The sequence below is a fragment of the Mya arenaria genome, chromosome 3 (assembly GCF_026914265.1).
Source record: "Mya arenaria isolate MELC-2E11 chromosome 3, ASM2691426v1".
NCBI classification, from domain to species: Eukaryota; Metazoa; Mollusca; class Bivalvia; order Myida; family Myidae; genus Mya; species Mya arenaria.
Window position 1 is genome coordinate 45,054,443 of NC_069124.1, and position 17,782 is coordinate 45,072,224.

Sequence of the window (17,782 nt, forward strand, 5' to 3'; positions counted from 1 at the left end):
CCGTCTAAGGCAGTGCCTTATTTCATTTTACCTTTACTCTGGGAATCTTAATTATTTATGCAATGATACACTTCACTGGCAATCAATTTAAACATAGTAATACAAAATACACGTTAAACACTTAAATTAATTCATACTATTATTTAAAATTGTACACACTACTTCTGCAAATGTACCGACATACATACATGAGAGGTTGTGTTCGATGGAAGATTGCCGAGGTATTCCGAATGTGAAGGGGCCGGAAGGAGGTGCATGGACATACAAGTTGATTGTACACAAATGAGTTGATTATATAGCTTTATTAATACATTGATGATATTTTATAACTTAAATGGGATTGAAAAGGAAAAAAAAATCAGAATATGTTACTACAAATTCAAGAAATATCAGACAAAAGTCTGTAAAACCGGGATTTTATAAACTCTTAGCAATAGTTTAGGAAGCGAGTCCGCAAGCCAAGAAGAACACTGAGAGAAAGATGCAAAACACTCCCGGGAATAGTGCACGCGAGATTATGTCCACTTTCTTCGCTCTCGCCTCGCCAGCTTCGGCAAAGACCTTAAAACATACTGCCTGCAAATATATATACATATATATGTGCATTTAAATATACCCATATTCGAAAAAAGTAACACTTTGGAAACTAACAAGAATTGCATTACTATTTGAAGACAGGACGTTTAACAGAACAATCTGAGTAAAGAAAATATAATCCCCTTATTTGTAAACAAGTATGAAGATCCATTTTATGACATATTATATAACTTTACATATACCTTATATCTTGTACAGCACTTGCTCTCAGTTTCGTTTTCTTCCTGTAATGAAATGTTTATTTCATCTAATTAAATACACTGTAGTTTGAAAGGAATGACACCTTACTTTGGTGTCATATGACCTGTAAAACAGATATTCACGCCTTTCAAGATTTCCTGACATTGTTAAGCAGCAGTTATCATAGTTATGTTATGCGCCAGACAATTGTAACCACGCCCCTTCCCCTGGTACTGGGGGGGTATACCGGGGATTGGGGGGGGGCGTGTTTTTACCATCCATGTTACCCCGCAGCGCCAAAAATAGAGGGGTATGAGCCCAACCTGGGTTGCCGGGAAAATTGGCTTTTTTTACCAGCTGATTGTTCCCACAGGGCGGGGATTTTACCCGGGATGGGCTGGACCGAAAGTCAAAGGCCCTGCTTTTCCCTCGGACCTGTGGGGGGAGGGGCGTGGTTACAACTGACTGGTGCATTTTGATAGACCTTTGGTAGGAGATGATCCCTTTAATACATCTGAAGAAACAATAAATACTTTAGGGTCATAAATGTGACAAAATTGTACAGGTCATACGACACCAAAGCAGGAGATCATTCCATTCAAAAACTGTGATTAAATATGCAAGAAAATTGACACTGAACTGTACCTTCGGACTCTACATACTTAACCTGCCCAACTGCGTTCATACCCCGATAATGACATCAATACCGTAATTCATTCCTTAAGTAGTGAACATAATGTATTCACTTGTAATATTTATTCTCATACATCATTTTTTAGTTATATTCACACGAGCTTTGTATATACATATTTAGATTAACTTATGTTATTTTTTTTTAAATTGTGTTTTCTTTATAAACAGGAAGAAAGTGTAATTGAATTTAGAAAAAAATAGTATGCTAAAATGGAGTCCTGTGAAATTCCGATGCATAGAACACTGTTTTAGGGTTTATCCAATTTAGAAAAAAAAATGGTTTGGTAAGGGTTCCATCCTTTTCAAAAACAGATAGGGTAGGTAGGCTTTTATTTTTATTTTTGTATTAGGCTTTATGTAGAACGTTATTATCACCATTGGAAAAGGGTGTTAAATGTAATATTCTGAAGAAAAAAAACATGATTTTTATTGCATATTAAAACACACACACTTATTTTTTTCTTCATTTTTTTTAATAGCTGACTTTCAAAACAGTAGGGTCGGCACCTATTTCGTAGGTAGGGTCAGTTAAAGTGACACTCTTATTCAAAATCAATACATTCACATGTATAACAAAGATCAATTTGACTGATAAACCTTTAACTACTTACTATTAATAATGCATTTATGGAAAATATTAATTAATGATAGCAAGATTGTAACCGTGTATTCAATAGCTGAAAACGTAAAAATATTGAATAATTAGTGAATGCTAAAATATTTTCTGTGATCTACTTTAAGTCTCAAAATGTAGAAATACCGTCTTTTATGCACATTTTTTTATCAAATTAAAGTCAGTATCCTTCATAAGAACCATTGTTTCGACATTTATTCATCCTTTTTGGAATATTAAAACAATAGTATTAATTGTGGTAAATCTGATGTGGGAATAAGAGTGCATCTTTAATCCAAACCAAATGTATTTATAAGGCCTTACCGTTTCTGTTCCCTCTTTGGCTCTCCCCAGGACGTTAACGTACGCAAACTCAAGAAGTGCAGCAAACACGAACACAAGGCATACGAACATCCAGACGTCAATGGCCTTGACATACGACACCGGCGGAAGTAGCTGGCGCGTTCCGGAACTCTGGGTTGTCAGGGTGAGTACGCACGTGACGCCGAGAGAGACACGTGCTGGTACGGCCTTCGGATCCACCCAGAACGAGACCCAGGACAGCACGACCAGAAGAAGACTTGGGATGAATATTTGAAGCCAAAAAAATCCGATTTGTCTGTCCAGAAAGAAGTCTACGCGAAGCGTTGAAAACGAACCAGCTGGTAAAACAATGAATATAAAGACAATAAGCAATATATTAAAATATCGATCATACAATGTAAAATACAAGGACAAGCCAATAAGCCAGCATGTTAGATAACCTAGAACATTTTCACCTTTTTTCCATTCCTTAAATTAACGGCCTTTCTGTAATTACGAATATTCCGATGTACACAGCTTCTTCGGATATTTTCGGATCGCGAATCTACGCGTTTTAATATCTATTGAATTGTGTTTATCTTCTTGTTTGTGCCAGCAGGCATCGAAAAACTTTAACCAACATGTTGAGAAGTGTTAGCTCAAGATTTGGTAAATGTATTGTTGTCATTCCACGTCAAAAATTGTTTTGAAGTTATTGAATATTTCCCCGCGATATTGTTACGTAAAAAAAATGTTTCCAGTTACGGTCGGGACGTTCTATTTACAGGAAAGAAATACTGTGAGGTTTTCTTTTAACAATTTTGAGAAGAAATAATGAACCTTTGGTATAATTGTAAGGAATGAATTGCGTGATTCATGACATTATTGGGGATATGAACGCAGTTGGTCTGGTAACACCACGCATTTTAATCTAACCAACTGCATTCATACCCCGACAATTACATCAATTCCGCAATTCATTCCTTGATAAGAGGTACATTGATCAGGTTTTGGGTGGTACTCATTATGCAACTTAAGTTAATCTTATGGTCATCCATCATTGACCCAATTCACCGTATAGATCAGTTATTTATATCGAGCAATCCGATTAGCTACACCGTTTTCAAATAATAAAGACTGGTATTGTATACCACCCCTCGACCCTGAGAGACACCACGCAACATACATAAAGCCTTGTTTGTTGACAAACAAAAATGGATAAGCGAAGAACAAGGAGTACTTATGGCTTGTGAAATGTAGTCTTGAAGTTCAACCTCGGAACGAAGGTCAAATTTTGGCATCTCATTTTCTTTAATATGAACAGGATCTTGCTTGCGCCAATCCAAATTGATATTAGCATCCGTATAGCCGACTGAAAACGATGCAATGAAACTTGAATAACAATGTTTTGAAAAGATATCCTTACCTCAAAGTTTCAAAGTGACTTTTTTATTTAAACACAGGGCTATAAAATATGGTAAATCAAACAATAAACGAAATAAATCTCTGTTTCGTACTCTTTTATTCCTAGAGTATTTTATCTGTGAGATGAGCGCAAGGTAAACTCAGTGAAAACAATGATTGATGCGACTTTCTGTAATATAGTTTTTTTGTAGTTTTGGCAAGATAAATATACTAATTAACTTACAGCTCCCTAAGTAGAGCGGACAGGTTTGTGAGTCGAATGGGTAGTATTGCAGATTCATCGAGCAGCTCAATGCCACTGTAAGCCTATCAAGATGAACATAAATATCGTAAGAAAGCTTTCTGTTAGTAAAGCCTAATACAATACCAATCTAGAAACCCATGAACCTTGAAGCTGCAGCTGTATTCTAGTTTAGGGTTTCAATCCTGTTTTTCAATAAGCATTCCGTTACAAGATGGTTTCAATTCTGTTTTTCAATAAACATTATGTTTCCAGATTTTTTATTGAATACAATATCAAACTAGAAACCCATGAGCCCTGATGCTGCAGCTGAATTCTACAGGACAAAACATTTTAGGGTTTTAATCCTGTTTTTCAATAAACATTCTGTTTCCAGTTCTTTTACATTTAATTTTATGCTTAACTGTTCCTCTTTTAAAGCACTCATAACTGATTGCTCAGAAATTTGTTAACAACGCTTATAACAAGATCATTGTTATTATTAAAGGGACTGTCTCACGTATGATAAAATAGCGAAAAATTTTTTGTCGAAAACTGACATAAACTTGGCATCGATGTTTACAATGCATTGAAAATTACTAACCGAAGTACCACATAGTTTACAATTTATTTAAGTTTAGCAGTTATTTCGTATTTTTTCATTAAAAAAGATTACTGGGTATGTCTACCAGGTAGAATTAATTCCTTATGCGTGATTGGCAAGTCGGTGTAATCACGTGATATTACCGAGGAAGGTATATAGCTTAATTATTTCACCCGATTTGTATAAGCCTTTGAAGCTCAGTGAGTAAGACGCTGGACTTCAATTTTGGCGACGAGGGTTCGAACCCGGTCTCCGACACATTTTTTTTTACATTTTTGTCCTGAGATTCGTTAGAGAAAAAAATATTTTCGGTGCAAATCTGTGACACAGTCCCTTTAAAGGTGAATGGTCTGTATTGCGCTCATGTGTTTGAATGAAACAAATACAGCTCAAATAAATTATAATCTCTTGTTAGAAATACTGCAGATCATACGTGCATATATGAACCTTCCAGAACATTTGAGATTAAAAAGTAAACAACGCATTAACAACGTTGTTAACTTTAATTCATTTTACATAATAGGCCCCTTGTCCCACACATTTCAGCTTACCTTATGCTTAACACAACTGTCCCATTCATGTTTATGTGCATCAGTTTATTTGTAGTTGTGATGGTGTGGACAAGACCTCTTTTTTCATTTTTGAAATAGATATCGGGCTGCCAAATGCGGTCCATCAGTTTAGTGTCGAGCTCCACAGACGTGAAGTTTGTTTTTATAGAGGTAAAATCGAGCCTATGATCTCGCCACCAAGTTCGGAGTAATGCGTCAACTGAATACTCCTGAAGCATGGAAAGGTTTTAAGTGACCCTCGTATTTATGATCAATTCATACACATGTATAACAAACATAAAGTTTGAAAGATAACTCTTAACTACTTTCTAAATTTATAATGCATTTATGGAAACTACTAACTACTGATAACACAATTGTAACCGGGTGATTAATAGCTGAAACCGCACAAATATTAAATGACTGGTGAGTTCTGAAAGATTTACAGCTAGTGGTTTCGTCGATGGAAGGTAGCAATAAGCATTTTAAAGATAAAGACCTTGGTGGTCTCGACGATGGAGGGTAACAATAAGCACTTTAAATACATAAACCTTAGTGGTCTCGTCGATGGAGGGTAACAATAACCACTTTAAATACATAAACCTTGGTGATCTCGACGATGGAAGGTAACAATAAGCACTTTAAATACATAAACCTTAGTGGTCTCGTCGATGGAGGGTAACAATAACCACTTTAAATACATAAACCTTAGTGGTCTCGACGATGGAGGGTAACAATAAGCACTTTAAATACATAAACCTTAGTGATTTCGACGATGGAGGGTAACAATAACCACTTTAAATACATAAACCTTAGTGGTCTCGACGATGGAAGGTAACAATAACCACTTTAAATACATAAACCTTAGTGGTCTCGACGATGGAGGGTAACAATAACCACTTTAAATACATAAACCTTAGTGGTCTCGACGATGGAGGGTAACAATAAGCACTTTAAATACATAAACCTTGGTGGTCTCGACGATGGAGGGTAACAATAAGCACTTTAAATACATAAACCTTGGTGATCTCGACGATGGAGGGTAACAATAAGCACTTTAAATACATAAACCTTGGTGATCTCGACGATGGAGGGTAACAATAAGCACTTTAAATACATAAACCTTAGTGGTCTCGACGATGGAGGGTAACAATAAGCACTTTTAATACATAAACCTTGGTGATCTCGACGATGGAGGGTAACAATAAGCACTTTAAATACATAAACCTTAGTGGTCTCGTCGATGGAGGGTAACAATAAGCACTTTAAATACATAAACCTTGGTGGTCTCGACGATTGAGGGTAACAATAAGCACTTTAAATACATAAACCTTAGTGGTCTCGTCGATGGAGGGTAACAATAACCACTTTAAATACATAGACCTTAGTGTTCTCGCCAATGGAGGGTAACAATAAGCACTTTAAATACATAGACCATAGTGGTACGCCGATTGAGGGTAACATAAGCACTTTAAATACATAAACCTAAGTGTTCTCGCCGATTGAGGGTAACATAAGCACTTTATATACATACACCTTAGTGGTCTCGCCGATTGAGGGTAACATAAGCACTTTAAATACATAAACCTTAGTGGTATCGCCGATTGAGGGTAACATAAGCACTTTAAATACATAAACCTTAGTGGGCTCACCGATTGAGGGTAACATAAGCACTTTAAATACATAAACCTTAGTGGGCTCACCGATTGAGGGTAACATAAGCACTTTAAATACATAAACCTAAGTGTTCTCGCCGATTGAGGGTAACATAAGCACTTTAAATACATAAACCTTAGTGGGCTCACCGATTGAGGGTAACATAAGCACTTTAAATACATAAACCTTAGTGGTATCGCCGATTGAGGGTAACATTAGCCTTTTAAATACACAAACCTTAGTTGTCTCACCGATTGAGGGTAACATAAGCAATTTAAATACGCCGAGTGAGGGTAACATAAGCACTTTAAATACATAAACCTTAGTGGTATCGCCGATTGAGGGTAACATAAGCACTTTAAATACATAAACCTTAGTGGGCTCACCGATTGAGGGTAACATAAGCACTTTAAATACATAAACCTTAGTGGGCTCACCGATTGAGGGTAACATAAGCACTTTAAATACATAAACCTTAGTGGTATCGCCGATTGAGGGTAACATAAGCACTTTAAATACATAAACCTTAGTGGTATCGCCGATTGAGGGTAACATTAGCCTTTTAAATACACAAACCTTAGTTGTCTCACCGATTGAGGGTAACATAAGCAATTTAAATACGCCGAGTGAGGGTAACATAAGCACTTTAAATACATAGACCTTAGTGGTTTCGTCGATGGAGGGTAACATAAGCACTTTAAATACATAGACCATAGTGGTCTCGCCGAGTGAGGGTAACATAAGCACTTTAAATACATAGACCATAGTGGTCTCGCCGATGGAGGGTGACAATAAGCACATACATATACCATGGTTTTCTCGCTGATGGAGGGTAACAATAAGCACATATATATATATATATACCATTGTGGTCTCGCTGATCGAGTGCATGTTGTGGATCGATAACTGAACAGTAACATTTGTCGGGTAATCTGAAACAAAAGAATCAAGCCACGGTTACTTATGGTTCTTGAATATTAGACGATGCACATGTCACGTGGTTTAAACGGCCTGTGTTAAACAAAAAAACTACATCGACTTTTACCCACATTTTCAATGCAACACAAGTTAATGCAAGTTGACCGTGTAGAAAATGGCTGTACACGGTGTTATGCCTACTTCGGGCGCGGATCCGTGGTCTAGTGGTCTTTGCTGTCGATCCAGGGGCATTAAAGATGTCCGAAATACACACCACAATTCCGTTAACACCTGACGTTGTACCCACGTGTTATGCACACTTTGATTAAACAATATTCAAAATAATGAAATAAACAAGAGCCCCAAGATGACCCTATATCGCTCACCAAATTGGACAAATGGTTATAAAGTTATTGATTGGACAACATACTGGACGCCACCATCCAAAATGCCAGCCCGCCCAAACCCCGTAAAACTATAATACAACACTTTTTTAACCAGAGTTTTGCAAGTAACAAGTTGTATTGAAGGAGTGTGGAGTTATCCCAAAGAAACATTCATGTGAAGTTTGGTTGAAATTGTACAAGTTGTTAATGAGGAGAAGGTGTTATAGGAGAATATTGACGACAGACAGATGACGGATAACGACGGACGACGGACAATCACAATATATCACACTAAACCCTTCGAGCTTATGACTAAATTGATTAAAATAACTGGCTATGACTTATTGTTTGATTAAAAAAATGGCATGAGCTTTCTGTAGTGTCAAATCTATTTTACGAAGCTTATCTCTATTAATTTCATGTTAATGTGGACTGTGTTTGTTTTCCTGGTTTACATTTACTGTTGTCGTCCGATGCTCGTGTCATATTTTGTATACATGTATTTGAAAAGAAAGTGACATGGTAATACCGAAATAATAAATATAGAATATCAGGCATCACTTTTGTTATTTGAAATGCATTTGAATAACCTTCAACTTGTGTGGTTATTTTATAATCATTATATTTTTTTATATAACTTCATAGTTACATACATTTAAAAAAAAAGTTTTTGTGTTTTTCTCCCAAACGATTTGTTATACGAAGGCCCTAGCTACGCCCCTGGAAGTAAACATATATCGTTGCACAACGTACACAATTGGATTAACTGCTTTCATAAAACCACTTGAAAGATTTTTCAATAAATACGTGTTAGACCGTGTATTTAACAATCATGGAAATTGATATAAATTTATACATTTACATTTTGATCTGCAGTATTTCTAACTATATAAAAGAGAGGTTTTTCAGCTATACTTTTTCATTTTAAGCTGCAATCTCACAGATTGAACGTTTTGACATCTTTTTTATATTTTGTCTTGGAACGAGCCAATGTTTTGAGAAAATCCATGGAAACCAGTTATATAAGACTGCATTAATTTTCGAACGGAAATATGAACATGTACAATCTGATTTTTTATTCAGCAATCTTATATCATTGGTTTGCAGATATTTACAAAAAAAATGCTCTTTCCAAGAAAAAAATAAAAAAGTTGTAAAAATGGTAAATCTGTTAGAGTGCAGCTTTATATATTTGAGAACATACTTAAAAGATATCGTTTAACAACGATGTCGTTAATCACGTTGTAAACATAAACAAAGTTCTAAACACCAGCCCAATGAATGAACTTTATTTGGAACTCTTCGGTCAATTTCCATCGAAAACAACCTAGGATGTATGTAGACGGTTTACAATGGTATAAATCTTTAAATTGAAGTACACTACATGTACACCTCGTAGTAATTTTAATATAGCAGTTAAACTTAATGACTTTACGCTTGAGAATCTTAATTATTTATTCACTGGCAATAAATTAAACTGAGATATACAACGCACACGTTAAAACAACACTACAATAAGTTAATACTATTATCTAAAACTTTACAAAATACTTCTACTGATGTGTCGGCATACATCCGAGGTCGTTTTCGATAGAAAATGACCGAGGAGTGCCGAATGTGGTTACCTGAGTCCAGATCGGGTATAACGTTCGCGTCATAGTCCTCAAGGAGATCGTTGATAAGTTGTTTTCTGAAAATCAAATGGTTTATTAAAGCTGCACTCGCACAGATTGATCATTTTAACAACTATTTTTACTTTTTGTCTTGGAAAGGGCAAATTTTTGCATAAATATCTGCAAACCAATGATATAAGGTTGCTCACAAAAAATCAGATCGGAGATTTTTATATTTCCGTTTGAAAATTAATGGTTACTAACGGTTTAAGAAAAATGCATAAAACATCAATTTTTGAACATACCCATAAAAATCTGCGATCTGATTTTTGTCAGCAGTTTTTTTATAATTGGTTTCCATGGATTTTCGCAAAAGTTGGCTCATTCCAAGACAAAAAAGTTGTGGTGCGGGGGCATTTGTCGGGGATTTTACCATCTGTTCGTATCCGCAGGGCGGGGATTTGCTGGACCGTAGGTCAAAGTCCCCGCTATTCCCCGGACCTGGGAGGGCGTGGTTACAATTGACTGGTGCATTAGACAGTCATAGTGTTTGTTGCAAAGATATATTTTTCATCAGTGGACTCAATCTGCTCTTTACTTTAATAGTTTAAGAATATTATCATTTATAACGTCCAAAGGAAGCTCTCCATATATATCATGTTAAAGACAATAACAATTTCTGTGTGTCTGTCTAGTAATAGCTTGTACCTGGTAACGTTAGACTGTGCGCTTCCCATCGTAGACAAAAACGTCATCCCAATCACAAGCGCCCAGGGCATGGCTTTGTTCACACGCATGATTTCTTCGTGACTGTCACGCGTTTAAACTGCACTTAAAACAGATCTGAAGTCAAGATGTAAAACATTAAATAGAATCATTCTGGCAAGCGGTTTCAGCTTTCTACCTATCATTATTTTAGACGTTTGCACTTGAGAAGACACGCCTGAACTTGGCTGCAGCGTACAAGGTACTGCATAGAATCAAAACTTGATTGCCGCTGAAGCCATTTGCGAGAAGATTTGAAAGTATTACACCTATCCTACTTGTCAATGAACAATCTCCACCCACCCTTATCAGACCTTATCTTTTAGAAAGCATTCGAATTCCTAATGATGGGTTCCTGGTAGATTGTGCGTAATTGACTTTGCACACTGTCTACCCAGGCCAGCATATATGCGTCTTCTTAATGTGGGGTTCCTGGTCGATTGTGCGTATTGACTTTGAACATTGTCTACCCAGGCCAGCATATATGCGTCTTCTTAATGTGTGGTTCCTGGTCGATTGTGCGTATTGACTTCGCACACTGTCTACCCAGGCCAGCATATATGCGTCTTCTTAATGTGGGGTTCCAAGTAGATTGTGCGTATTGACTTCGCACAATGTCTACCCAGGCCAGAATATACGCGTCTTCTTAATGTGGGGTTCCAAGTAGATTGTGCGTATTGACTTCGCACACTGTCTGCCCAGACCAGCATATACGCATCTTCTTAATGTGGTGTTCCAGGTCGATTGTGCGTATTGACTTTGCACAATGTCTACCCAGGCCAGCAAATACGCGTCTTCTTAATGCGGGGTTCCTGGTAAATTGTGCGTATTGACTTCGCACATTGTCTACCCAGACCAGCATATACGCGTCTTCTTAATGTGGGGTTCCAAGTAGATTTTGCGTATTGACTTCGCACGCTGTCTACCCAGGCCAGCATACACACGTCTTCTTAATGTGGGGTACCAGGTAGATTGTGCGTATTGACTTTGCACAATGTCTACCCAGGCCAGAATATATGCGTCTTCTTAATGTGGGGTTCCAAGTAGATTAGGCGTATTGACTTTGCACACTGTCTACCAAGGCCAGAATATATGCGTCTTCTTAATGTGGGGTTCCTGTTAGACTGTGCGTATTGGCTTTGCACAATGTCTACCCAGGCCAGCATATACGCGTCCTCTTAATGTGGGGTTCCTGGTAGATTTTGCGTATTGACTTTGTACATTGTCTACCCAGGCCAGCATATATGCGTCTTCTTAATGAGGGGTTCCAGATCGATTGTGCGTATTGACTTTGTACATTGTCTACCCAGGCCAGCAAATACGCGTCTTCTTAATGAGGGGTTCCAGGTCGATTGTGCGTATTGACTTTGCACAATGTCTACCCAGGCCAGCATATATGCGTCTTCTTAATGTGGGGTTGCTGGTAGATTGTGCGTATTGACTTTATACATTGTCTACCCAGGCCAGCAAATACGCGTCTTCTTAATGAGGGGTTCCATGTAGATTGTGCGTATTGACTTCGCACACTGTCTACCCAAGCCAGCATATATGCGTCTTCTTAATGTGGGGTTCCTGTTAGACTGTGCGTATTGACTTTAAACATTGTCTACCCAGGCCAGCATATATGCGTATTCTTAATGTGGGGTTCCAGGTAAATTGTGCGTATTGACTTCGCACACTGTCAACCCAGGCCAGAATATACGCGTCTTCTTAATGTGGGGTTCCAGGTAGATTGTGGCTTTTGACTTTGCACAATGTATTCCCAGGCCAGCATATATGCGTCATTTTTATTTGTTTACTTGGATTTTGATTATTACACTATTATACTAGACTACATTTGTTTGCCTTGCCTTTATTTCGGATAGGTTGTAAATATATTAGGTTTCACTTCCGTGTTTGTGTAATTAAGCAAGTTATGGCTTTTCATACATTAATAATTCAGCTCTACGAACAGATAGAAAACGTATATTGCATGTCTTGCAAAACCCACTGGTACCATTACAGATTCTATCTAATAGGTCAAATTGCAATAAAATAAATAAGCATTTTGTGTGTTATTAACTGTCGTAGCATTATGAAACATGCATTAATGCCCAAATTGTTTTCTTAATATTATTTTTGTCAAGTTATAGCCGATTTAGGCAATTTCAAACATAAATAATATTCTTCTGAATGAACTCCAACCACAAAAAAAATCTGATTGTAGGATCAAATGAAGAACTAGTATTTTAATTTCATTTAAAACTTAATTTATTGATATTTTACGCCTTATTATAGCATATAATTGCATCATAAAACGATCCATTTTTGCCCGATTTTAAACAACTTCACCGAGTTTTTTTTTTCCGGGGAATAAACCTGTCCGAATGCGATGGCCCACATTCTATTCATAACTGCCATGTATTATCGGTCCTCGGCCGACGCAAAATCTAAACAAAGGTATATAATACATGCCGGCATTTATTTGATTCAGTACGCGTTCAATTTGAATCTATTTGCGGATTCTGCATTTGATATTGCGCCGATATAAAAATAATCGCTATTTGTTCAATTTCATTTTCGTTATATTACGCAAAACGCAGTTTTTTCGAACTATATTAACCGCATTGCATGGATTGAAAATTCATTACAGCTCAATTTCAGTTACAGTTCTAACCACGCTGGGGTTGATACGCCGGTGCGTGCACTAATTCGCCAAAGGTAAAAAATGTTTTGTCGATCTGCCGATGCGATTTCCGATATTCGGTTATAAAAGTCTGCCTAAAAACCATTTAACTATATGGTTACACCCTCATTGATAATATGTTATGATGTTTGAAGTTTTTTTCTGTAACGAATCTCAAGATAATTATCTAATAGAATGTGTTACGCTTTGATATCATAATTGTAAAAGAAAGTACCAAAATGTAAAAAAAAAATTGTCTCGGAGACCGGGTTTGAACCCATGTCGCCAAAATTGTAGTCCAGCGTCGTATCCACTGAGCTACGACGGCTTACTCTTGTCAGGTCACATAATTAAGCTATGGACCTACCTCGGTAATACCACGTGATAACACCGACTAGCTAGTCATACATAAGGAATGAATTCTACCTGGTAGACATACCCAGTAATCTTTTTTAATGGAAAAATACGAAATAACTGCTAAACTTAAATAAATTGTAAACTATGTGGTACTTCAGTTAGTAAGTTTCAATGCATTGTACACATCGATGCCAAGTTTGTGTCAGTTTTCGACAATTTTCTTCTTTTTTCGCTATATCATACGGAGTACAACCCCTTTAATAAAATTATGTATCTTACCAATATAAACTTAATTAAAATACACCTTTTTGGAAAAATCAACTTACTGAAAAATGAAAATTAGTTTCGCTAAGTATATTATTAGTATAAATTATAATAGTACCTGAGGTCTGACTAGAGCCGAAATGCACCCGCTAAGCTTAAAAAAATATTCCATTAAAGGCCCACACTATAGTTTGCTGCATTTTTGTTAATCAGTAGCTACGTCCCCATATACGATTTTTATCTGTACCTTAATTGTATGCATTTTCGTTGAAGTCAAATGAGTAAAACACGGTTATGCTTTCAAATAAATAAAAACAAATATTTTGCATCAACCTTAACTATGCGCCTTTAAGATTAATTTATAATAAGGAAATTTAAGGTTAAGCAGATATTTGATATTGTGGGTTTACCATGCGTTTATATAGGAATGAGGAAGATTTGAACTTGAGCATTGATGTATGCTTTGTCTGAAATAATATGAAAGAAATGAAACAAAAAATAACAATTTATCGATGGTGAAAGCAGTAGAAGTAATAAAACCGTAACTAGCGGAGCCACAATTGTATCTATGAGCTTTTTAAGGGCCTTTCACTGTGCAAACGTCGCTTGAAGGACAGAAACATTACACGTTTAAATCTTTTATTTAGTTTTGAGGTTCATAAAAAATATATCCTTTGCAACATGTGTAGCTGTATTAAGAGGTTGGGTAAAATTATGAAATATGATTTTATCAGATTTTGAAATCAAAAAAGCTTTTGCATTTTTCTTCCGGAAATATCTTTGTACAAAATCAATATGTATTGTGTCGAATTGTTGAGTACTACCGAACCAACAATGACTCTTGAGGCTGTGTGGTGATTGCAGCTATTTTTTAAAAAGATTTTTGCATTATGTAACACGGAAATAAATTTATATGACTGTTTTTCATTAAATATTGAATATTTTTCTTATTTGAAAAGATATCATCAAGAATACCCAAGATAACCTGATTTATTAGTCTTGGGCATTTTGCCACAAAACGTAGTCATTTTGTTGACAGACTTTCCCGAAAAAAATGCAAAAGTGTTTTAATCCCGATATTATATAAATACGCTTTAAATTTTGGCCTCCCCCACCCAGTTTTGCATTTTGGAAGGGTCTTAAAGGTAGAAATATCAAGGTTCAAATGGTTATAAACAGGCGCAACGCAACAAAATAACGATCATACATAAACAACTTTAAAGATGCACTCTACTCCCAAATAAGATTAGCCACAATTAATACAATTGTTTTAATATACTGAAAAGGATGAATCAATGTCGAAAGCAATAGTCCTCATGAAGGAAATTGAGTTTGGTTTGAAAGCAATGTGCATTAAACACGGTATTTCTACCTTATGAGACGACAGTAGATGGCCCTAAATCTTTTCGCACTCACCAATCATTTAATATCTTTGCGCTTTCAGCTATTAAATACACAGCTACTATCTTGTTATCAGTAATTAAGATTTTCATAAACGCATTATTTAGCAAGTAGTTAACGGTTTATCACTCAAATTTCATGTTTGTTATACATGTGTATGTATTGATTTTGAATAAGAGTGTCACTTTAAATATCTTCAATAGCATATCAATCATGCTCGTTAGCTCGAATCAATTGGAGTTTGGTATTGCCCTGAGTACCTAAAGAAAACCCACTTGTCCTGTTTGGTGGCCTCCAACGAAGCTCAAGTGCGCCTCAGAATATGTCAAAGATCATCGGTTACTCTCACCCCAAACACCCGTGCCAACATATTTGAAAGCCAAATCCTTGATCCACTCCTGATAATGATTCGTCTACAATAACGATTTACGACACATCCATAAATAAAAACAGAAACTACAGAAATTGTATTATAAAATGAAAAAAAAATGAATAAAATAAACGGTTAAATCAACTCACCGGTAACGATCACTAATCCCAGTGAAATAAAGATACAAAGTGTCCCCACTTAAAATCACATAACAAACAAAACTTCCTGATCTTACCATAACGATCGGATTCAGTTATGTAAATTATATGTCCGGCTGTAATATAATGTGATAACCTATTCCTCTGCAACCACGCAACATTCACATATAGACGGATTGTTGGATGGCTGAAATATAAGAAAATATCTAAAAGAGAAAATTACATATGACATTTATACGACAACATGCACTATTGATATAATCCTTAATTCTTTCCAGAGTCTATGCCATATGTTATGTTCTAAAAAGTTCGAGCTGTACATATCTGCAATGCATGTAGCGCGGGAAATGACATCGCTTTGTCAGTTTGTGGTATTCGGCTCATAATCACTGTAGGTAAAGAAGGTTTTTCTGTTGTGTTATTTGTTACAAGTGAAAAGAATGTTATATAAAACCTGTCGCTCGTCATTATATAAAACAAATTGTATTCGAATCGTACAGGGATTATGTAAGTTATCTCACAAACAATTTGCCTGAACACATTGAAGAGTTTACGTATCGTCCATGGCCGAGAGTGTAAGATAGGTTCATCCCGACCCGAGCGTAGGGTGTTTTGCGGAAACGAGGTTTACCGAGTTTCACCAGAACACCCTGCGCGAGAGCTGGGATGAATCTATCTTACTCGAGCGGCTATGGTATAAAAATTCTCCCATCTAAGTTTAACAAAATAAAGTTAAAATGTTGTGTTTTTTCGCTGGAACTCTTTCATGCTTGATGCATGCATATATATATATGTGTGTGTGTGTGCGTGCGTGTGTGCGTGCGTGCGTGCGTGCGTGCGTGTGTGTGTGATTATGTAAATAGTCAAATCGGTCTTTAAATGGTTCTGAGGAGAGTGCAGAATTATTTCTTGAATGGAGGGTAAAATGTTTTTGTAGTGCCATTTGAAGCGGAAAATAATTAAATAGGATTCAACAAGGGAGGTAATTGTGTGATGACAGTAAAAAGGGAGTTCTGGGTACGGGTTCTTGTTTTATCTATGTCCGTTGACAAGATAAGATTGTCTAGCATGGGGAAATGGGTCGTGTTTTTACCTTCCAGATGGCCCCGCAGTGCCGGGTGAATGCGGTGGTTTTGTCTTCGCGCCGAAAATAGCGGGGAATGGGCCTTACCTAGAGTCCCTTGGGTGTGGGGGCATTTTGCGGGGATTTTACCAGCAGTTCGTTCCCATAAGGCGGAGATTTTACCCGGGTTTGGCTTAACTGAATGTCAAAGTCCCCGCTATTCCCCGGACCTGGGGGAGGGGGGTCATGGTTTAAATTGACTGGTGCATTATATAATTAACTGAGATGGGAGAAATACAATTCCCAATCGGCGAGCTGAATTACCAAACGGCCGACCACGTTTGTCGAGAAGTCTCTTTAAAGTTAAAAGGTATCGTGATTTCCGTCGCTTGTACTGGTACTGCGAACTATGCCCTCGAGATGTTGAATCAGGAAGTTTTATTCACCGATGGTTTCATCTTCAAGGGAGTTAATTTGGACGTCATTGTCGTCTAAGCGATGGAGAATGTGAACCATACTTTTTTGTAGAGTAGAAATAATGTGTGTATACCACGTGGTAAATTACGTCATAAATGCTACGTCGGAAGGCAACATAAGCCTAACTGTTCTTTTTCTTCATTTTAAGTGAAACAATGAGAGGTCTGTGCCGCTTAAAAAGCCCCGCCTTCGTTTTATTTCCGAAGTTTTATATTTTAGGTGATAAGTTTACTCAAACACTTCGACAACCTTTTTCCAAATTAATGTTTTGACAGGGCGGTTTTGTGAAAATGTAAAACTTCGTTAAGTTGATAAAATTAATGATATTCAGGGGCGTAACTGAAGCCAATTTGATGAGAAGGCTCAAATAGGGGGGGGGGGGGGGGGGGGTGCGGCGAGGGCATAGCCTCGCGGGAATTTTTCAAAGCGTAAAGAATTTTTACATTTTACAATTTTACATTGTAAACCGTCCATATATATCCGGAGTTGCTTTCTTTTTTTAG

The 17,782-nt window shown here is 36.8% G+C and overlaps 1 protein-coding gene across 2 annotated transcripts; it reads right to left on the reverse strand.

Annotated features, from left to right (window-relative positions):
• Positions 1 to 287: 287 nt before the first annotated feature.
• LOC128228236 (glycine receptor subunit alpha-2-like) lies at positions 288 to 15,944 on the reverse strand. 2 transcript variants are annotated; one of them, XM_052939412.1, is made up of 10 exons: positions 15,817 to 15,944; positions 10,468 to 10,602; positions 9,772 to 9,836; positions 7,707 to 7,774; positions 5,187 to 5,416; positions 4,035 to 4,117; positions 3,627 to 3,758; positions 2,408 to 2,745; positions 780 to 821; positions 288 to 576 (listed from the first exon to the last, which is right to left on the reverse strand). In XM_052939412.1, the coding sequence occupies exons 2-10, from the start codon at positions 10,554 to 10,556 to the stop codon at positions 439 to 441; spliced, it is 1,185 nt and encodes a 394-aa protein (XP_052795372.1). In that variant the 5' UTR covers positions 10,557 to 10,602; positions 15,817 to 15,944; the 3' UTR covers positions 288 to 438. The 2 variants fall into 2 exon arrangements, with proteins under 2 accessions (XP_052795372.1, XP_052795373.1); XM_052939413.1 differs by having other exon boundaries at positions 15,731 to 15,897.
• Between the last annotated feature and the right edge of the window lie 1,838 nt (positions 15,945 to 17,782).